Genomic DNA, 23,362 nt, shown 5'->3' with positions numbered 1-23,362 from the left:
TCGTTAGGCCACATCTCTAGAGAGCAGGAGAGTGCAGCAGGTGTGAGAGGGTGAGTGGGTGTGTGAGGGTGTGTGAGGGTGAGGGTGTGGGTGTGTGAGGGTGAGTGAGGGTGTTTGAGGGTGTGTGAGGGTGAGTGAGGGTGTGTGAGGTGGTGAGGGTGAGGGTTAGGGGGTGTGAGGGGGTGGTGGATGTAGGACAGTGGAAAAATGTCCGCTATATAAACTAGTGCAGCTTAACGTTGATTCGGATGAGGGCACGAGTTGATCACGACCCCCCCCCATGGTAATAAATAATATCCCTCTCTGCGGACCTGCACACATGCTTTACGCCGTGCCGATAATTCTTCATCTTAATCCTCATTTAACATAAGCAAAAGATGCACTCTACGGGGCAATTCGGTCAGAATAATCGAGAGGGCCTGCTGAGTAGTGTAAAAGATGCAACAATGCGATTTCATACACCGGTGGTGTGGTTCAGCGGCAACCAATGGAGCCAAGTGGACAAACACAGCATGCAGTTCTCGCAATTACCTTTATGTAATAGTCACCGGATCAGTAGGGATGGTGGGGGGGGGGGGAGTGAGAATGATCGGGTTGCTTTAACGTGTGGTAGGGTTGGCGGTATCAGTGTAATGCAGGGGGCGGAGCTCCCAAATACCAGAGATAGCACAGCGGGGATTCAAGTGCCCTCCAGGGGCGTTTGAAAGTGTGCAGGTTCAGGCCACACACATGGCACGACCCGAGAGCTTTGAGGTGCAGGTAGAAGGGACCAGTCCAGTGAAGTTTAAATGCGCACGGACAGCACGTGGGGCGTAGGCAGGTCCGGGTACAATTTTGGGGGAGAGGGGTGATTAATAGTAAAATAATGCATACGCGGGGCACATGAAGGCTGGGGTGCAGGGATACCGCTCATGAGGGGCAGTTTCTCGGATGGCCCGATGATCAGTTTAGGAGTTACGAAGCAACCAAGGTAATTGGGCTCAGGAGCACAATGTTACAGAAGAAAACAGTAGACAATAGCAGAGACTAAGGGGGAAGGGAGGTGGCCCTTATGCTTGGGCTGCCAATTTTGGATTGGGAGAATAAGGATCGAATCTCAGCGTGGCTCAACATGCTATGATCCTGGGCAAATTATTTAATCTCCCCGTGAGTACCACAAAAATGAATTTGTCCAGGTGTGATGCAACTGGTGCTCATGTATAGGCTCATATACGGTTGAGTCGGGAACAGACGGCGAGGGGAGGAGAGTAGGAGGAGGAGAGTAGGGGAGTAGGGGTGAGGAGTGTGGAATTTTATAAAATGTCTGCTTGTCGAAGGGAAGGAATTCTTCACAAATCTACTTGCCCTGTGGAGAAATCCGCAAGTCCCATTTGATGCCAGGCAGTGAGGTGGCCTTATGCCAGCATTCTCATTTCCGGCTCTACTGAGCATCCTCCTGTGCCAAGTCAGGCCGCATGTTCTGTCAGTTATAGCAAGACTACAACTGTCACATCGCTGCGTAAACTAAACCTACCCGGGTTCCACAATCAAAAAGAGAAAAGAATCTCAGCTAATGTTTGTGATAACGTTTTGTATCCAAAAAAAATGAAGGCTACGTATTGGTGTCTAAAAGTCAAAGTGGAACACAACCTTACAGAGTTCAAACGAAACCATGTTTTATACAGACCCTTCATGCCTGAATGTCTTTGCTAGCGGTAGGCACGGCAGCGAGTTGATGGGGGCAGAGCTAAGAGTCAGGCGAGGGGAGGAGAGTAGGAGGAGGAGAGTAGGGGAGCTGTGGGGAGGGGGGAGGAGAAATGCGACGCGACATGGCAGGCAGGGGAGGGGGCGGAGCGGGGGTGTGGGAGGAGTGCGGGAACAGACGGCGAGGGGAGGAGAGTAGGAGGAGGAGAGTAGGGGAGCTGTGGGGAGGGGGGGAGGAGAAATGCGACGCGACATGGCAGGCAGGGGAGGGGGCGGAGCGGGGGTGTGGGAGGAGTGCGGGGACAGACAGCGAGGGGAGGAGAGTAGGAGGAGGAGTGTAGGGGAGTAGGGGTGAGGAGTGTGGAATTTTATAAAATGTCTGCTTGTCGAAGGGAAGGAATTCTTCACAAATCTACTTGCCCTGTGGAGAAATCCGCAAGTCCCATTTGATGCCAGGCAGTGAGGTGGCCTTATGCCAGCATTCTCGTTTCCGGCTCTACTGAGCATCCTCCTGTGCCAAGTCAGGCCGCATGTTCTGTCAGTTATAGCAAGACTACAACTGTCACATCGCTGCGTAAACTAAACCTACCCGGGTTCCACAATCAAAAAGAGAAAAGAATCTCAGCTAATGTTTGTGATAATGTTTTGTATCCCAAAAAAATGAAGGCTACGTATTGGTGTCTAAAAGTCAAAGTGGAACACAACCTTACAGAGTTCAAACGAAACCATGTTTTATACAGACCCTTCATGCCTGAATGTCTTTGCTAGCGGTAGGCACGGCAGCGAGTTGATGGGGGCAGAGCTAAGAGTCAGGCGAGGGGAGGAGAGTAGGAGGAGGAGAGTAGGGGAGCTGTGGGGAGGGGGGAGGAGAAATGCGATGCGACATGGCAGGCAGGGGAGGGGGCGGAGCGGGGGTGTGGGAGGAGTGCGGGAACAGACGGCGAGGGGAGGAGAGTAGGAGGAGGAGAATGCCTGAATGTCTTTGCTAGCGGTAGGCACGGCAGCGAGTTGATGGGGACAGAGCTAAGAGTCAGGCGAGGGGAGGAGAGTAGGAGGAGGAGAGTAGGGGAGCTGTGGGGAGGGGGGAGGAGAAATGCGACGCGACATGGCAGGCAGGGGAGGGGGCGGAGCGGGGGTGTGGGAGGAGTGCGGGAACAGACGGCGAGGGGAGGAGAGTAGGAGGAGGAGAGTAGGGGAGGCACGGCCTAGCGGCCGTGCAATCAAGAAGTGAGGGGGCGGGAGAGTAGGCAAGGCAGGCGGCTGGGGGCATGTGCACGCGCTTTTAAGCTCAATGCGCATGCGCATTGAGCTTAAAAGTCACGGGCACTGCAAGGAATCGCCACGATTCCTTGCAAGTTGGATAAAGAGTGGATAAGCCCCCATAGTCTCGCTTGCTCGATGCGCATGCGCATCGACAGGCGAGACCTAAAAAGGGTCATAAAGATGACCTGTATTGCAGTCGCCCCTTCTCTTTCATTAATTACATGGTCAAAGTGATGGGGAGAATGTTCATAATTAGACTGATGGGTGGGTCCATGGCAATAAGGTTTTGACAGATATCCAATATGGCTTCCAATCTGACAAGGGGACTGTGGATCAAAGCTTTATCTACTCGTAACCAAATATACCAAGGCTAACGTGGGCTCTCTTCACCCGAGGTTCATAGATTTGAGCTCTGCTTCTATACCTGGTAAATAGGCACAAGCTCTGGAACATTATGTTGGGTATGTCAATAGATAGTTAATTATTGACTTTTTGCGCGATCTACACCTGGACCTTACAGCTTCTCTTTGTTATGTACCCAATGTAGAGTGTACCTCAAAATTCACTCTGAAAAGGGTGGTTAGACAGGGTTGCATATTTGCTCCTTTCTTAGTCACGATGTACGTCAATAATCGGGACAAGGTCCTATCCACAACTGGGTGAGATTTTCCCTTGGTCAATGGTCTGTCAGTGCCCAACGATGCTGTGGGGATCTCCAGGACTGCCTTGGGTCGACAACGATTCTTGGACAGTTTAGTGCATTTCATGGACAGCCTGGACCTTAACACCAACTTTACCAAATCTAAAATCATGGCATGAGGTCCTAAAAATACCAAGAGCAGATCCCATTGAATCCAGGGCAATAAACTGTGGAAGGGTGGTACATTTCCATATCTTGCAATTCTCTTTGACTCCTCAGTCCTCTAGTCTCCTTGGTTAATGATAGAAGTCACACCTTTGCAAGATGTACTGCCTCACCTTTTGATTTTGCCTCAATGATAGGGAACAGATGTGTTGTTCCATTGCTTATCATTTATCAGGCCAAGTGCCTTGACATTGCTTCTTATGGCAGTGAGGTTTGGAGGTGCATGAATGTAACTCTCTTGCAAACAGAGCGACTGCTATTTTCCCCCTATAGTCTGTCTTCTTACAACGTTCATGAAGAACTAGCAATTGGTCACATCTCTGATCTAATTCAACCCCGACCCTTATGGTTATCTGTTCGGCTTAAGAAAGACCTCTCTCTGAACAGATTAATTGTTAAAGATTGCCTACATTTGGATCATGCCGTTAAAATTCCATGCCTCAAATAGGTCAAAGATTGTTTCTATTTATTAGGCCAAACTGATCTGTTTCACAATTCTGGAGCTATTGTTGTCATAGTACAAACTACAACTTCTATAGAACCGTATTTAAGATGTGGGATGTTAAATGCTCACTATTTGTTTTAGGCTCAACTTAATACATCATTTGTAACGAATTTCTAGGGTTGGGCAAATGATGCACATAATAATTCTTGTCTATGTGATGTTCTATATGTTCAAGACATGATTCAAAGTATGCCCCATTTACAAGCCCATTGCGCCGCCGGTGGATCATTTTTGTGACTCACCAACAGCACAATAGGCTTGCCTATATTTACAAGGCCACATAAAGTCATCCTGCGTGACTTTTCATGGCCTTGTAAGTATGGCCCCCTTTCACGCATTACTCTGCTTGAAAGGGGCATTCCACGGGTGTTGCTGTGGGTGTTTCCACGCTACATCCATGGAACCTGACACATTCCCAAAAGTACATTTTTTGAAGCTGGGAATGCGTCGGGATCCTAGTGGCGAAAGGAGGAGAAATACAATTTTTCCCCTCGGTTTTTCCTCTTTCAATTTGTGTTGCATTCTGGAGCATAGAGGAAAATGACATCAATGATTGGTTTTGTGCAGGAATGTATACCTTCCTGCACAAAAACAATCATTCCTGCAATGCAGGCACCCTTGTAACATGACACAAGGGTGCCTGCACTGGCGCATGGCAGCCAATTGTGCGCCATCGAATGAGAAAGCACACTAATGTATCACATTGTTAATACGACACATCCCTATGCTTTTAAAATGCTCGGCGGAGCAAAAAGGCTTGTGGTGCCGTGCTGCTTCATTTTTTTGTAAATGAGGCCCTATGTTTTTATGCGTCCCTATTATTTTGCTTGTGCAAAATGTATTCAAAACCTATTCTTGTTCATCAGAATGGCCTGCTCTATTTTATTTATAGATGTTGCCGCATGTTAGAACTTGATATCCTGTTGCTTGGTTTTAGTGAAGTCAGAATGAGGAATACTACGATTACAGATTGATTTTTATGCATTATTGTATTTATTTGATCCATTGCTTGGTGTATCCGGCTCAGGATATTTCTTTCTTTTTTTTTAATGTATTTATTAAACAGCATCACAAATAGATTCACAGTCATGAATAATATAACATAATCATCCATATAAGCAACTTCAAGTTTATACAGAACAGAAAGCGTAAGGAGATAATAAAGAAGAAAATAAACTAATCAGAAGGCTGTAAAACACATCTTCTATACTTGACAATTTTACCTATATGCTCAACTTGGTTAGGTAAGTTTCTTTCTAAACAATATAACTGACGGTTAGGTAATTCACCCCTTAGTCCCATGCATCCATCTTTCAACCGGTTCCCAAATGTTCTGACCCCGCGTTCGAGACCGCTCTCCTTTAGCTGCGTATATTGCTGTTTCTTGATTATAAATAGCCAAAAATCTTGCCAGCCACATTTGGTAGGTTGGGGGATTTGCATCCTTCCAACTAGCTGCTAATAAAATTTTATATACAGTTACACCAATGCATAAACATGATTCTTGAATTTTATTCAATCCCAATGTATTATCAGAGCCCAACATGAATAGCATAGCTGACACCGGGAGCTGATGTCCAAATAGTTCTTCCCAGAATTTAATCAAATCATTTTTAAGTGGAGTTAACACCCGGCATCCATAAAACATATGAATTAAATCAGCGGGGCCCTGCGCGCATCTTGGACAGAGATCATCAGATCTTTTACCCCATTTAAACAATTTTGCTGGAGTGAAATATAAATTGAAAATCGTTTTATAAGTCTGAGCTTTTAAGTTTGAAGACATAATTATCTTAGATGTTAATAACAAACTATAGTCAATGTCAACATTTGGATCATTTATTCTGGATGCCCATGATGATTCCGTATTTTCTATATCATCTTTAATTTTTTCTAGGAGTAAATCATATATTTTCCCTATTTTTACTGTTTTAATAGTCAATATATTCAAAATAGGTATTGTATTAAATGATATCTCAGGAATTTTTGCTTTCAGGATCGCTTTGATCTGATAAAATTTAAATTGGTGACTATTGGGAATGTTATATTTCTCCTGAATATAAGAAAATTGAAGGTCTACAGTATACTCGCATAGATCCGATATTGTGCTTATACCAGCTCTGTTCCATTTCTTGGCCATATCATCATTTACCAACCGGGGAAGAAGGAAGGAGTCCCAAAGAGGAATATATCTATTATGTCTCGGGATTGATAAGAATTTTGAGATCTTTACCCAAACTTTCCAAGAACTCATAATTATTTTAAATTTTATTTTTTTGAAATAGCTTGGTTCCATCTGTTTCAATAGAAGACCTTGGTGTTTATTCCCAAGTAGTAATTCATATATGGAGGGTACTACTGGTGTTATCGTTCTGGAATTTAGCGCTTTTGTATGAAGCATGGGAGCCATTTGTTGGAGAAAAAAAGGCCATTGATACAGCAGAATATTAGGAAGGGCTAAGCCTCCTCTATGCTGTGGTAATGATAGATATTTAAGAGACCTCCTGATTTTCAGATATTGCCACATAGAAGATGAAATTAGTAAGTCTATTGCTTTAAGAGTACTGCCCTCTACTGCTAATGGTATTGCTCGAAATAAATACAAAAGTTTTGGGAAAATATTCATTTTTACAAAATTACCCCTGCCAATAATCGATAAATGTAAACTGTCTACTCTCTTGAGATCTTTTCCCATAGTTTTAATTAATGGATTAAAATTCGAATTATTAATCATTTCAACTTTCGGTGTTAAGCATATCCCTAAATATATGGCCTTTTCTGCTCTCCTAGGATCATTATAGCTTGTATTCTCTGTACAGATAATAATTGTTTTGGCTTTATTGAGTGAATAACCTGAAAATAAGCCGAATTGTTGAGTTGTTGCTTCAATTTGTTCAATTGCCTCCGCGGGATCAGGTGTTACAATTGCCACATCATCGGCATAGGCTAGAACCTTCGTATCAAAATTACCTATAGAAATAGGTTTGATATCGCTATTATGAAGTAATTTCATGATTAAAGGATTAATATATAAGGCGAAAAGTATCGGAGAACAGGGACACCCCTGCCTTGTCCCCCTAGACACCTCTATTATCTTTGATTCTTTTCCCATAATCTGAAGCCTGGCTCTAGGTTGAAAGTACATAGCTTGAATAGATCTAATAAAATTGTCTCCAAAATTCTTTAAACGTAGAATAGTCCACAGAAACTGCCATGATATCCGATCAAAGGCCTTTTCGGCATCGAGGAGGATCATTGACATCTGGCCCCCCTCTGCAGACACAAAATCAAATAGCGCAATGGCTCTGCGGATATGATCGATCGTACCCTTACCAGGAATGAAACCGTGTTGCCAGGGGGAGACCAGATGTTCAATCACCCTCCCGAGCCGATTAGCCAAGATTTTTGCGTAGAGTTTAGAGTCGGAGTTGATCAGGGAGATAGGTCGGTACGAAGATGGATTCTCGACAGGTTTGTTTTTTTAAAGAAAAATTATTAGATCTGTCTCCTTCCAAGAGTCTGGAGTTGTACCCGTTATTTGTATACCTGTAAAGAGATCCAATAAAAAAGGCATTAAAACCGGACCTAAGATTTTATATAATTCCAAAGGAATTTTATCGGGACCGGCTGCCTTTCCTGAGGCAAGATCTGCCAACGCTAACTGTAGCTCAGTTATAGTCATTTGATTCTCAAAGTCAAGTTTAGATAGATTATCTAGAGTAGTTATTGAGTCTATGTCACCAATAAATTGATTTATTGCATTACTAACTTCGAGTTCAGTTTGTGGATTATCATTGGAGTAGAGATCTTGATAATACTGCCAGAACCCTTCAATTATTTCCTGGGGGTCAGTATATTGGATATTATTTATATTTATACACAGTATCGCATTGTAGGAGGCCTTCTGACGGGTACGGAGTGCCAACTGTTTCCCCACTCTCTCACCGTTTTCGCACAGATTGTTTCGTTGTGTTTGAAATGTCTCAGCAGAGCGCTTAGTTAACCAATTATTCATTTCAGTTTTGAGAATAATTATCCGGTGAAGGATATGTTTCCCTTCTATACCCTGGGATATTGCTAAAATATGTTCTTCTTCGGCATGAATCAGATCACGGGTTAGCTGTAAGTTCTTAGCTACTCGTAATTTCTTAGTGCGTGAAACGTAGCTTATAGTTTCACCTCTGAGTGCTGCCTTAAAACAATCTCATACGGTCAATCTAGAAGCACTGTACTGATTCATATCAAAAAAACCTTCTGCCCATTTCTTAATAAAACTCACATATCCTTCATCGACCAAGAGTTTTCTATCAAAAGTCCATTTAGTAACTGGTCTAACAAAATTGTATATATCCAACGTTAAAACTAGTGGGTTATGATCTGAAAGGATCTTTGGGAGTTTTTTGATCTCAGCTCTAGTTGTCAAGCCCCGTACTACTAAAAAGTAGTCTAATCTCACATATCTGTTATGCGGATATGAAAAGTATGTGTAGCCAGGATCGTTATGATTCTTTAAATCCCACATATCCGTAAAATCATGGCTCTGCATTAACTGATTAATGGCTCTAAATACCTTAGGTTTTCGGCCAACATAAGTATCTTGTCCAAAGTTTCTACAATCTGTCCCTAATGAAATATTCAGATCTCCACATACTATAAGCGTTTTAGACCAAGAGGCAAGCTCCATTTCTAATTTTCTAATAATTGCAGGTTCATCATAGTTCGAACCATATATTGAACAGATGGTTAAGCCAGAAGATATGGTTGCAATAACCCATCTTCCTTGAGGATCACCTTTCTTGCGAATAGGCTCCCCCAGGTACAATTTGGTAATAATCGCGACTCCACGAGTTTTAGATGTTTGGGATGTGGAGACACATAGATTATAACCAAACAACCTTAGAAGATCTCTTTTGTCCCAAGGAAGATCGGTCTCTTGTAGGCAGATTATGTCAAAGGAGCCTTGCCTAATAATCTCGCTCAAGCGAATCCGTTTGGTTTTATCGTTCAAACCTGCCACGTTCCATGAGCATATTGTTAACTTCCCCATTGCTGTTTATGAGAATATTCTATACAATCCTCTGACATTTTAAATAGTCTTTCAAACCTGATCTGATCATGGCTTTTTGTTGGATTCCATAAATTTAGTAGTGCTTTTACTGCTAGCTTAAAACATGTAACTGTGAATTTAACAGTGATGCTGATGCTGATATTTTTTTGATTTTTCCTTCCACCCCCCTCCCTCACGACAGACACCCCTCCATCCCACCCCCTCTCTACTCTTCCCACCCAAATGAGACAACAGACTCTGTAAGAGTCCGTAATGATGAACATGCAGCGTGCGACTCAGGCTCCTTTATCATATCATAATAATTCTAACAGAAACCGAGCTACATCTTTACCTAAAACAAAAGAAAACGATACTTGTAAGAATCAAATCACAAACCAATCCCCCCTCCTATATTCCATTTAGAACATCAAACACCTCTTAGTGAGCCACCCCCCTTTCAGTAATCCATATATATCAACCAAACCCCCTGAAACTAATTTATCAGGCATCTTGCTTATGTTACCTACAGCCTAATCTAAATGACCTTGATTAAAGCCTGGAAGTTCATCACTATTAACGTTTGGATGAAATTTCATCCAGAAATTCTTTTGCTTTTATCTCTGATGTAAAAAACTTAGACTGTCCTTCCCAAATAACTTTTAGTCGGGCGGGATTGTTGAGGTATGCTTGGGCCTTTACATCCTGAAATGGCTTGATAAGCTGGCGTAGCCTCCAGCGTCTTTCCACAGTAGTGTGGCAGAAGTCCGGGCGGACAAAATATGACACCTCATTCCTTACTCTCTTTGCCTCAGGTCGGGCCTTCTCAAAAACTAATTGACGTAACAAAAAGTTTCCAAAATAAACCAAAATGGCCCGAGGGTACCCCCCGGGTTTCTGTGGTTGTTTCAAGGTGAGAGGTACCCTATGGGCTCTCTGGACCTCAGCCGCCCAGTTCCATCCAGTTATTTCGGGAAGGGAGTCACGTAAAAGATCAATAACATACAGTCGGACATCCCCCCCTTCTTCCCCTTCCGGGACGCCTAAAACTCGTAAGTTATTTCTTCGTTGCCGGTTTTCAAACTCTTCCAACTTCCACTTAATATCCGTCAATTGCTCTTCATGGGAATCAACGTGGCCCTGATGGGTGGCCAACTCTGTTTCATTAGTCACAATACGAGACTCCACTTCTGTAAGCCTATCCCCAAAAGAGCTACATGTTTTGGCCAGCTTACGCACTACCCCCTGCATCTTGCGCATTGCGGCTTGGTTTTTGCGTGCGTCATGCCGCGTTTCTTCTCTGTTTGTAGTAATAGCCTGAAGAATAGTACCTACTGCCGAGGTTGGTGATATATGTGATTGAGATTCTGGCCCCGCTTGATCATTCAAAAGAGTTTCTAGTGGCGTATTAAGTGGATTAATCGAGTGATCCCATGCTAGGTCTCTGGATCCCTGTCTTTTGGCTCTTTTTCTTAACACAGTTTTAGCCCTAGAGTTTGGGGCGTCTGATTGATCGCTGGGACTTTCGTCGGTAGTAGCGGAAACCTCATCCTCATCATCCGACCATTCACCCCTCTCAGAAAAAGAAAAAAAGTCGCTCTGATCTTTTTCAGCCTCGAGATCCGCTAAAACTAACAAATCTTCCTCTGCCATTAAGCCTGTGGGTTGAGGCTCCCTACTTGAAGCCCCCCCTCTTGCAGCATGTCACCGGCTACCCCCTGCCTCTCAGGAGGACAGACTGCTATAATATTGTCAGCAGATTGCTCTCCTTTAGTATCAGGGTTTGCTGTCAGCGTGTTAACCTTACAGTTAGTCTCCGCTCTCACCTCAGGGGTCATTAACGGAATACCATGGGCAACAGCGTCCTCCTGGTTGTGTGCTGGTAACTCTGGGTCAGGTTCCATGAGCGCGGCTCTATTCTGCATTCCCGCTGATGGCTCATTCTGCTGCTGTTGACCCGGATCCGTTTCGTTCTGTAAGCCCACCGCGGGAGCCAGCTCACTCTGCTGCTGGCGCCCCGGAACAGGAACCGACTTTCCTGCTCCGCGGAAAAGATCCGCAACGGTAGGGCCGGTATTGCGGTGAGCGGCGCCCTTTTTCTTCAGGCTTGAGGGATCGGGTGGAGGAGCTTTCAACGAGCCTGAGCTTGCACACAGGACATCCTCCTGTTTCGCCAACTTCGCCGCCCTGGCTTTGGCGGCCGCGGACACAGGCGCTGGGATTGCCGCCGCCACCGGTTTCATTGTTGTTTTAGGAGCCGCAATTATCTTAGGAGCCATGGTCGAGTACTTCAGGCTGTTGCAGGGGGTATCAGGATCACGTATCTGGTAAGGCTGAGGCTGAGTGCCTGAATTCGTTTTTTCTTGAAGTTTTTTAGCGTGGCTTAAATCTGCAGAGGGGTAGGCTCGGTTCACAAGAGCATGAAGCACTGTGAGTCCAATGTAGGTACTGATAGAGTATATATGCTTATGCATTCTTAGTGTCTTGCGAATTTCGTTTCCATTCCACAGTCCATAGTAGTCAAAGAATGTGGAATTGCCTGGTAAAGGGAGACTGGCTCGCGATTTTAGCACGGTATCCTAGCTTCACATCGCTGGAGCCTCAGTCTGTGCTGCACTGCGGTCTAGAGCACGACCGCCATCTTGCCTCCAAACAGGGCTCTGGATATTTCTTTTACTATGGTGTATATGCGATTTATGTATAATGAATATGTATTTTACCAATGATGTTATATTGTTATTGTCTTTTATGGATTAATTTAAATTGAATAAAGAAATGTGATGAGTAATGATAGCATTTAGATTTCTATTAGAAGTCTGTGGTGAAGCTATGATAGAACACAGTGGAATCAACTTATAATGTGCTGCTGTGGTAAGTAGATATTTCTATCAGAATGTCACACTTTTTTTGAAGGATGAAAATTACATTCATGACTTTAAAGGAAATGTAACCTCGATTTGGTTTACGGGACATGTTTTAATACTTTCCATGAAAAAATCATGAAGAAAAACTATTTTCTCTAAAAAATGTTACATCCAAACTCAAGGAGATGAATTAACATTTTTGCATTCACAGCACCTCAAATTAGTGTTGCACAAAACCAAATGTAATTTAAATGGTGACTAAAAGCCAACATAATTTTATTTGACATTCTCCTTTTTAATACCTATATTAACCCACAATAGAAAGTTTATGTTGCGTCTTAACAGAACTTTCAGAAATAATATTTTTCCTTCATTGCTTTGCTTTGTCTTTGGGAATGACACTTGCCAGCAGTGTAAGGATTTGTTGAATGTTTCGATGCTATTCTGAAAAAACTAATGAGTACATATGGGTGGCTGCATTGTATGGAAATAAAGCGGCCTCATTTGTAGCTCACCGGAGTGTAGTACTCCATTATGGGATAATGCAGCTTGTTTCCTTTGCTGGCTCTTCCTGTCAGGAAACAAGTCTGACAGATGTCCACATTAAACTGCTTCAGACTCCGGTATCTGAGGAAATAAAGAAGCACAAGGCAGCATTAGATCGAGGAATTTATAGACTCACATTAATTGTTTTTTTATCAATTTATCACTAGAAAACAGATACACTGTTCAAAAGACTTCATATCTGGAAAGAAATGAAGAACACAAATGACTTACTATATAAAACATAATATTATACAATGTCATCTAGAAAAGGAATCCTTGGATACAGGGCCTTTCTCTGTGGAGCAACTTTACATTTATTTCTCATTTTGAACATTTTCAAGCACTCATGATGTCAAACAATTTTGAAATATATTTTAAACTTTCATAAAAAGAGATATACAAAGACAGTGGAAGTTTAAGTTGCCTGGAGCCGCCGGCCAAACAGAACCAGGAGAAACTTTGATTAAGCATTACCCAGGGTCATATTTTTGCACTTGTGCCTAGAATGTTTGCCTCTTAACAACATTGTATTACGTGGAATTCAATGTTTAGCCAACCTGTTTTTCCCATTGGAGGACAGCCATGCCAAAGGTGAATTGGTCGATGTTTTGTGGGCTACTGCATAGCGGTAGCTTCAGCTGTCGAATATTCTTGATTACAAAAAAGACCACATTTACAAGTTGTATTCTCGCTGTAACAGAGAAAATGCAAAGCATTGCTCCCCAGATTTTCTTTTCATTGAGTGAAATCTGATAATTGTCTCCTTAATTCTCTTCCCCGAAGTGTCCCTCCTTTTCTCTTTCTATGTGCACACTTATCTGGCTAGATAGTGACCCCCTAATCCACCCCATATTATACAACCACACACTGAGGTAGGGTTAGGGAATACAGCCGCACAAAAAAGAAAAAGAAAGAAGATAATGTAAGATTCGAAAATAAAAAATTGTGCTAAAGGTAACAAAAACATGAAAAAGGCTGTGCATTATATTGTGGCAAAGTACGCTTTCGTTTTAATAAACCCTTATTTTTAGTAACAAATGATCTGAAGCTTATCTCTGCGGGATTGTTTTGTATAGTGTAAACATCTGTTTCTTAGCAATCAGAGGTGCTCCAAGTAAAATGATGAGCCTTTTCTTTAAAGAATTCTTTCCACTGAAATACCCTAACACAGTAAAAAGATTATATGCGAGTGTTCACAGAATAGAGAACCTCGGGTAAATAGTGAGTCGAGCACAGCTGTGATTGTCTGAGACCCACCAGCACAGCATCTCTGTTCTGCCAGGACAGAGATGAACTCTAGAGTCGGACAAACAGCATTTTAAAGATCATGTAAACTGTTCTTCTTCAGTGGGTGCCTCGTTTTGAAATGAGGGGATTAATTCTTCCTTCGGGGTCACGTTTTTTGGAATGTTCTATTAACATGGTATGGCTGTCTGGGAAGCTTGGAAAGGGGGAACAGTCTGAATTTATATTCTGGACGTGTTACCATATGTTTAAGACATAAATATATGCGCTTTGAGACTGGGTCCTCTAACACTCTAGAAATGCTTCCTTGGTTCATTTAATCATTCATTATGTGTCTGAAAACCCTCTGCCAGAACTGAGGACTCTCATGGCTTTACAAAAGACAAAACAGAGCTATTATCACCTATAGGGGAGCTCCTCGTGAGTGCCACAACATTAGGGTGCTCAGTCGCAATTCATGCAGTGATCATTCACTCAGTTGTATAGTTTGAAGAGGGACATACAGTAGACACATAGAGATGAAGAGATGCAGCATCTTCTGAAGTGAGGCACAGTACCTGAAGCCTTTGAGCGGACACTGTTTGCACACTGAGCACTTGGTCTGGTGCTTCACCTGCTCAGCAATGGTGACTCTGTGAAGGACCGCCAGCCAGACCATGGACTGCGGCTCCAGGCTCACCCACTCCAGAAACTGGGAGACCTCAATCGTGGCTTTTCCGTCACTCTGGAGGAGCAGCAAAGGAGAAAGAATCTAAGTCAGCTGTGAGGGACAACACATCTCTCTGCCATGACATGAGTAGCTGTGCTTCAAAAGGAGCTTAAACACAGATCCTACGTTCCATGCGCCCACCACAATTCAGGATGGACAACTGTACCTTAAAACTGTGTTAATTTACTTTACTTTATAAGGAAACCTATATTTGCAACACCAAGGATAATTAACAGTGGGCATGCACAAGTAGTACAGCTGCTTTTTGGTTGAGATGCTCGAAAGCAAAATGTGTAATAATTAAAACAAGTAACCCTTTTCACTTTGGATTCTAGAATCTATCCGAAAAAAACTGATCTGGCCACCATTATTGTGGAACTGGAGTCTAAAACTACTGATAAAATCTGTGAACAAACAAAAGAAGAATTTATGCAGGGCAACCCCTGCAATAGCAGTGTCGCTAAAAACAAAATGACAAGCTTCAAATTTGATTGTGTACAGATGAGAATATTCCATAATTCTATTGGGTCTCAATCTGATAAACTGTAGTTTTAATCATGTTTGTTAATACAATGTGACAACATTCCTGCAGAAGGTACATTGTCTACATTCTACCTATGGATTTTTTTAGATCTGAAAACTTCCCATGCATGTTATAATTCTTAAAAAAGGATATTGCACTGATGACAGCTTTTGAGAAGTGGCTGCTGACAAAAGACACGGATAAACATCTTATCTCTGACATCTACAAAATGCTCGCACCCCCACCCATTTCAGGCAAATCAGCGGGTCAGAAACGATGGGAGGCTGAACTCGGTAGGACCCTAACACCTAAAGAATGGAGCCACATTTATTTTAGGGCCTCACACACTACACGTAACACCGCGGGCAGGGAAGCTGCGGTGAAGTTAGCAATGTATTGGCACCTCACACCGGCCAACTTCATAAAGGGAACCCGACCCGCAGCGCATTGTGTTGGAGGGGATATGGGGAACTAGGCACATTAACTCACCTCCTCTGGGACTGTCGTGAGATCCGGAGCTACTGGAAGACGGTCCTGGATGACATTGACTCCAACTTCGACACCGAAATCCCGAGATTCCCTGCCTACACTGTCCTGGGCCTGCCCAATGCACTCACCTTTCCCTTGAAATCTATCCGGGGTCGCCAAATGGGTCTCGCCATGCAAGCAGCTACACAGCATGTCTTATCACTTTGGGGCTCTACCACCAAGCCCACACACGTGGGATGGCTCCACAAGCTCTGGTTCACCTTGGGGATGGAACGCATCCAGGCTACACTTACACATACCACCGCTACATTTCCAAAGATCTGGCTCCCGCTGCTATCCCTCTTGTCCAAAGAATTTAATGAAATTACGTGCCCCAGGTATCTTCGCATTCTGTAACTCACTGAAGCTCCACGCGACCGTCCGTGATCCCATGCATGCTCGCAACTTCCACTATTGGATTACCTCTGGAAATGCTTCCTCTGAATGGCACACTGGTTGGGGTGGAGGTGAGGGATGGATTGGGAAGGGGGGGGGGGGGGGGTTCTGGTTTTTATTTCTCCAGTTCTGCACCCTTATGCTGCCTATCGTTTATCACCTTGGTATCATATCTCTCTTTTGGCATATGTACTCCGCCTTATACTCAATTTGCAGGGAAGACGTGCCTGTCTGTCCCGCTCGCCTTATATGCCTGATACCTTTCCATTGTACTGTGATGCCTAACTCTGCTTTAAAAACTAATAAAACACATTTGAAATTAAAAAAGGATATTGCATAACCACAGCTCTCAAATTCTTTACAACAGAAATATTTCATCTTGTAGATTATGCTTGTTTTTTAAACCTAAACTCAAACTTCAGGAAGGTCAGCATTAGACTGAGAATCACCAATTTTAAATATACATTATAAGCTCAATTTAGGTTCAGGAAAGAATTTGATACCTGTGATTTAATCTGAAATGGCAACGTTCAGGCTGGTCAGGTCGATTCTCACCATGCATGAAAGTATGTATTAAGGGGTATTAAATTGGATAGCTAAATGATGTATTTGATGATATTTACCACTATGTGACACACTCGTATAGCACGGGTCAGACATAAATGTAAAGACTTAAAGCAGATATATACAAATACAACAAAAACAATAATGAAAACAGAAAAGACTAAGGTTAAACCCAAGTGTTAAACCCCAATCGCTTTTGAGAATAAGAAAATAAATTACCAATTTGACATGAAACAAATGTTTACCCATAAAGTATTGCAGTGATATTTTGAGTCAGGCTGATAATGCCTTAGGTATTAAACAATCATCATAATTTACTTTTACATGTGTGTATGCTTCTAATTTTGTTCGACCATCTTTTTCCCCGTTTGCTTAACACTTGATTTTTCTTCCTTTTTATGCCTTTTTAAAATAATTTCTGTTTGGTAACCTTGTCCATCAATGAAATATGGCCTATTAGGCTAAAGCCCCTATCTATAAAAAACAAGCATTTACAATGCAACGGTTTCGCCTTTGGAAAAGTTTGCGCTATTGGCATTGTAAATGACAAATTTTGTATTTATGTGTTGGTTTTGAAAGCAGATCAATAAATGGCATTGTCATTTACAATGCCAATAGCTTAATCTCTCTGGCTGCAGGGCCCGCATTCACCAACATTGTGTGCATTATTACTGCAGATGTTTTAACGTATCCAGATTATTGGAGATTAAGGGAAACTACTCACTTAAGTAACAGCCAACATGGGGAACTAGCTTATTTAGTTAAGCATGTGTGGAAATAACATCCTCTTAACGATGTTGCCAACGAAACAGGGGCACAAAGTAAACTACTCAGCATTCATCCAACCAAGGGGCTTCCAGGTCGATAAACCTGGATATCTTAATACTCCACACACTTGTTGGCAGGGTATACCCGAAGTAGGTCCCTTGCTCACTTTGGCACTGGATTCAAGCTAGCCTTGCAGATTAGGGGTATTACCCGAAAGCAGCCCCAGGATGCTTGTGTCCGGTTCAGGGAAGACCTGGATTGGCAATTTGGGCTGGACTGTTCCCATGAGGCACGGGGTCAAGACTGATTTGCTTATAGCTGAGTCTGAACTGAGGTGGCAAAGTGAACTAAAGAACGATGATTGATTCAACCACGATCTGTGACTTGGGGCAAGTGTCTGAAAAGTTTCTGCAATTCATCTCCTTGTGTTTGCTATTTAATACTCTAGTCTACACTGCAGAAACCTGTTATCATAATATGACATTACTAGGCATCACAGCGGAAAGACAGCCGCAGACCTTGACGTCATTTGGTCAAAGTCAAGTAGTTGATTCCAGGAATGAGACATAAGACTGTGACACATAGTCAAGCAAAAAAACAATTGAGGTCATATAGCAAATTCATTCTAAGCCCCTAACACCTCATAACGCCTGTTGTCAGACTGTAACATCACTATGGAAACCAGATGTCAGTCTCTGACAGCACTCCAGAAACCAGATATCAGACTTTGATGTCAGTCCAGGACCCGGAAGCTAGATTGTAACATCACTCCAGAAACCACATGTCATAGTTTGACATCACTCAGATAACTTGTAAGTAGGCTGTGATGTTACTTCAGAAAGCAGATATCAAACTATGACATTATCCACAGAACCTGCAGTTAGACTGTAAAATTACTAAAGAAACCGTATATTAGACTTTGACATCACTACAGAAAAATAGATCTCAGACTCAATCCAGATATCAGCCTCTGGAGTGGCCTCATGAACCAGATATCAGACTTTGATATCACTCTAGAAAAATAGAGATCAGACTCAAGCCATATATCAGACTCTGGGGTTACTCCATAAAGCAGATATCAGATACTAACATCATATCAGAAAGCAGATATCAGACTTTGACATCACGCCAGGAACCTGTAGCAAGACTGTAGCATCACTTCAGAAACCAGACACTAAACCAACCATATTCCAGGAGTCTGTAGTTGGACTGGACCATCACTCCAGAAACCATATATCAGACTCTGACATCACCACAGAACCTGCAGTTAGACTGCAACATAACTAAAGAAACCAGATATCAGAGTCCGACATCACTCCAGAAAAATAGATATCAGAATCAAGCCAGATATCAGCCTCTGGCTTCACCGCAGGAACCAGACATCAGACTCTGACATCATTCCAGGAATCTGAAGTTAGGCTGTAACATCACTCCAGATACCAGACACTAAACTGAAACCAGATTCCAGGAGTCTGTAGTTACACTGGAACATCACTTCAGAAATCACATATCATACTTTGACATCACTCAGAGAACCTGTAGTTAAACTGTAATTTTACTCTAGAAACCAGATATCAAACTATGACATTATCCCCAGAACCTGCAGTTAGACAGCAAAGTAACTAAATAAACCAGATATAAGACTCTGACATCACTCTAGAAGCCAGATATCAGACACAAGCCGGATATCAGTCTCTGGCATCACCACAGGAACCCGTAGTTAGACTGTAACATCACACCAAAAACCATATATCAGACTCGGAGCAGACATAGGACTTTGACATCACTCCATGAACCTGTAGTTAGACTGCAACATCACACCAAAAAACATTTATCAGGCTCAGAGCAGACATAGGACTTTGACATCACTCCATGAACCTGTAGTGAGACTGTAACATCGCACCAAAAATCATATATCAGGCTCAGGCAAGACAAAGGACTTTGACATCAATCCATGAACCTGTAGTTAGACTGCAACATCACACCAAAAATCATATATCAGGCTCAGAGCAGACATAGGACTTTGACATCACTCCATGAACCTGTAGTGAGACTGTAACATCACACCAAAAACCATATATCAGGCTCAGAGCAGACATAGGACTTTGACATCACTCCATGAACCTGTAGTGAGACTGTAACATCACACCAAAAACCATATATCAGGCTCAGAGCAGACATAGGACTTTGACATCACTTCATGAACCTGTAGTTAAGACTGCAACATCACACCAAAAACCATATATCAGGCTCAGAGCAGACATAGGACTTTGACATCACTTCATGAACCTGTAGTTAAGACTGCAACATCACACCAAAAATCATATATGAGGCTCAGAGCAGACATAGGACTTTGACATCACTCCATGAACCTGTAGTTAAGACTGCAACATCACACCAAATACCATATATCAGGCTCAGGCAAGACAAAGGACTTTGACATCACTCCATGAACCTGTAGTTAGACTGCAACATCACACCAAAAATCATATATCAGACTCAGAGCAGATATAGGACTTTGACATCAGTCCATGAACCTGTAGTTAGACTTTAACATCACACCAAAAATCATATATCAGGCTCAGAGCAGACATAGGACTTTGACATGACTCCATGAACCTGTAGTTAAGACTGCAACATCACACCAAATACCATATATCAGACTCAGAGCAGATATAGGACTTTGACATCAGTCCATGAACCTGTAGTTAGACTGCAACATCACACCAAAAATCATATAGCAGACTCAGAGCAGATATAGGACTTTGACATCAGTCCATGAACCTGTAGTTAGACTTTAACATCACACCAAAAATCATATATCAGGCTCAGAGCAGACATAGGACTCTGACATCACTCCAGGAACCTGTTCTCAGAAGGTGCCATCACTCCTCGACCACCATACCAGACAGTGATAGGACACTGCATCCGGTTTCGGCCTTAGCCTGCACAACCCTCTCTATCGAAATGTCGTTAAGTATTTCTATGACAAAAACAAACTGTGTTTAACAGAAAATTATAAAAGTACCATTAAAATCCGCCAGAAACGTAGAAGGACTAGAGAAAGTATTACATTAGGAATCTAAAATTACTCGATACTCACTTTGAACAAAGGACATGCCAAAGTGCAGGGGTTTCTTCAGTAACAACAGCGCAAACAAGTACGAAATCCATAGGAACGTGAAAACGGAACACATAAAAAAAATGCAATTTCCACCTTTCATGGGGCACCAGACGAGGAGGAACGAGGCATAAATGGTCTGTTTGTCAGCATGAGACGCCTGCTTGTTTGCAGCTGAAGCAAAAGTAGCGCGAGCGCGACGCACACGTAGCGCGTGCACACGTAGCACTATGCACAAGTGTTTGTCTCGTGGTCACGTGATGACGTGTCGGGTTCCAGTTCTAGAATCGAATCTCCAGACGAACGACGTTGTACAACGGCTGGAGATTGGATTCCCGTGCGGGCAGATGTGCGTAGGTGGGCCGGCCCTTTGTATGTATAGGAATAAAAGAAGATTTAATGAACGGTACACTGCTCAGACAGGCTTAGTGTGAGGTGGGGCGTGCCGCGTGTCTAATGCGGAGCGAACTTGCTGACGAAGCGCCGGATTTGATCACAGAACAAATATGACAACAACAGCTGTGACACCGGGTGTCTGTTGCTCAGGGCCTGCATTGACCATTTAGCTCCTAATACAGGGATTATCCTTCATCTAGGCACGCTTGGTTTTGACAGGAGATGGGACTGGGGCACTGGGAGATAAAGTGGTGTGTGCGTGGTCGAACAATAAAGTCGGTCAGAGCTAGCAGTAGAACACAGGCTGCTCCACAGTCAATAACTTCAACATTAGGGCGCATCTCTTCTCCCAAGCATGTACGTCAGGTCATGTTTCTTCAATAATTAAGTCTGGGATAAATCAAAAAGTAATTCATACTCGCAGAAAAAACAAGTCAGGTCCCGGCCCGGGCCGCGCTGTGATTGGCTGACGTCACGGGGGTGTCCCGGGCCGGCAGCCAATCACAGCGCGGCCCGGGAATGACGTCACGGGGGTGTCCCGGGCCGGCAGCCAATCGCAACGCGGCCCGGGACTAAGGGGCGGGGCTTAAAAAAAGCACCAGAAACGCCCCCGAATCGCGTTTTCGTGAGAAAGCGCGATTGACAGCCTCTGCCTCCCAATGGCTAGCCTCCATTTATGGAGCTAGCCAATTGGAAACAGAGGCTGTCCTAACCTCACTACTAAAAACAAAAGATTTCGACTGGGAGGGGCTTCGCCCCTCGCCAAAAGTCGAAACCTAAAAACAGGAAGGTTTGTGTAGATTTGCACATTTTTTAGAATTCTAAAAAATCCTCTGATGTACTGCCTGGAAATCTAAGAATCCGGTTGTTCTCCAGGTGTACACAATATTCCCTAAGCTTTTTATATGCAAAAGGAGAACAAGTCAACAAGACAAGGTAGTACAGACTAATCACAAAAGGCATGAAGTGCCAGTCAGCAACAAGGCAGAACATACGACTACCAATCAACAACATAAAGAACATCATAGAGGCTTCAGTGGAAGTGCTTCTTGGCAATCTTCAGAGGTTGTTGAGGACTTCTGGGGAGGCAATTTGTCTCTGTTTCAAGTCAATGTCTCTGACGTGATTTAGACCCTCTGGATCGGATGAAGGCTCCAAGGGCTTCTCCATTTAATGTTTGTATCAAAGGAGGAATAAGTGGATTATGTGATCTTCAAAATGTGTCAGGGCATTCTTGCTCTTTTTTAGCCATCATCTCAGAGTATGCATGTTGGTGAAATGTCAAGCACATAAGCCAAGGTTTGTTGGCGGGTGGTGGTTGCAAGATCGGACACAACCAAGCCATTCGAGGGACTCAACTAGTTCCAAGGTCAGCAGACAAGGAATGCACTTCTGAAGGGAATCGATCAAGTCTTACTACTTAATTTGTTCTGGACAGTGTAAAGCTATATATTGTTGACAAATGATTGGCCTTATAAATCAGCCCAATACCTGGCCCTGGTCAGGGCTAGTATGGAATATTGCCTTGATGTCTCAGTTCTCCTACTCAACTGAATCCAAGCAGCTGTGCAAAGAGGCAAGATCCTGGCGGAAAGCTGCACTTTGTTCAGAACCAAAGTGACGTTGGCCTCTAAGAAGCTCAATGCTTGCCTTATTGTAGGAAAGAACTGAACTCCTTAAAAATTGTATCAATGTGGTTTCTGCATGTTTGTGCTCCCAGACAGAATTGTCTGTTTACCCCCCAGCAAGGGTGTCAGAGAATATTAGCTGCCGAGCCAGATTAGAAGAAATCATGGATGGAATCCAGAAGAGCCAGTCAGCATGAGGGTGACGCCTTGAGTCACTTCAATGCACTTCCATCCAAAAAAGGTGCAGTAAATTGAGTGCTTGATTTTACAGCCAGTAGAAAGGCCTTAGAATGTCAGCACTGAACACACATTTCCCTACATGAGTATGAGTCCAGCACCCAATGAATGTGTATTCACACAGGATCCATGGTCTAAGGATCACAGTTCAAGAACAGGGAGCCCATCCCAGGACAAATTCATTGAAGAACAGATGCGCTTGTAGTTTGGAAGGAGTTCAAAAACAGGGATCTCAGATTATACACCAGGTCTCCTGTCAGCCCATTGAAGGCATGCGATCCTCAGATCCACCAATGGACGTTGTTTGGGGTGCCAGTGTTACTCCTTCACCAACTGCACCACGTGCAGTTGTCCAAGAGCAACACAGATGTCAGCCAACATTGGAGAAGGGTGCTCCTACACAGCACCTCTATGTGAGACTGAGACTGCAGTACAGTAAAAGGAAGGACACCTCAGGGCTTATTCCCACGCCCAGCT

General features: G+C 43.2%; 1 protein-coding gene across 1 annotated transcript in view; it reads right to left on the bottom strand.

Moving 5' to 3' along the window:
• Positions 1–23,362, bottom strand: part of DRP2 (dystrophin related protein 2) — a 1,191,281-nt gene that overhangs the window by 67,820 nt on the left and 1,100,099 nt on the right. Inside the window, exons 15-16 of the mRNA XM_086964637.1 lie at positions 14,573–14,739; positions 12,740–12,851 (exon numbers count right to left, since the gene is read on the bottom strand). Coding sequence (XP_086820763.1) covers positions 12,740–12,851; positions 14,573–14,739 — 279 coding nt within the window. The remainder of the gene's footprint in view (positions 1–12,739; positions 12,852–14,572; positions 14,740–23,362) is intronic.

Source organism: Lissotriton vulgaris, chromosome 4_1 (genome assembly GCF_964263255.1).
Source record: "Lissotriton vulgaris chromosome 4_1, aLisVul1.2, whole genome shotgun sequence".
NCBI classification, from domain to species: domain Eukaryota; kingdom Metazoa; phylum Chordata; class Amphibia; order Caudata; family Salamandridae; genus Lissotriton; species Lissotriton vulgaris.
This window is presented reverse-complemented; position numbering and strand designations above follow the sequence as displayed.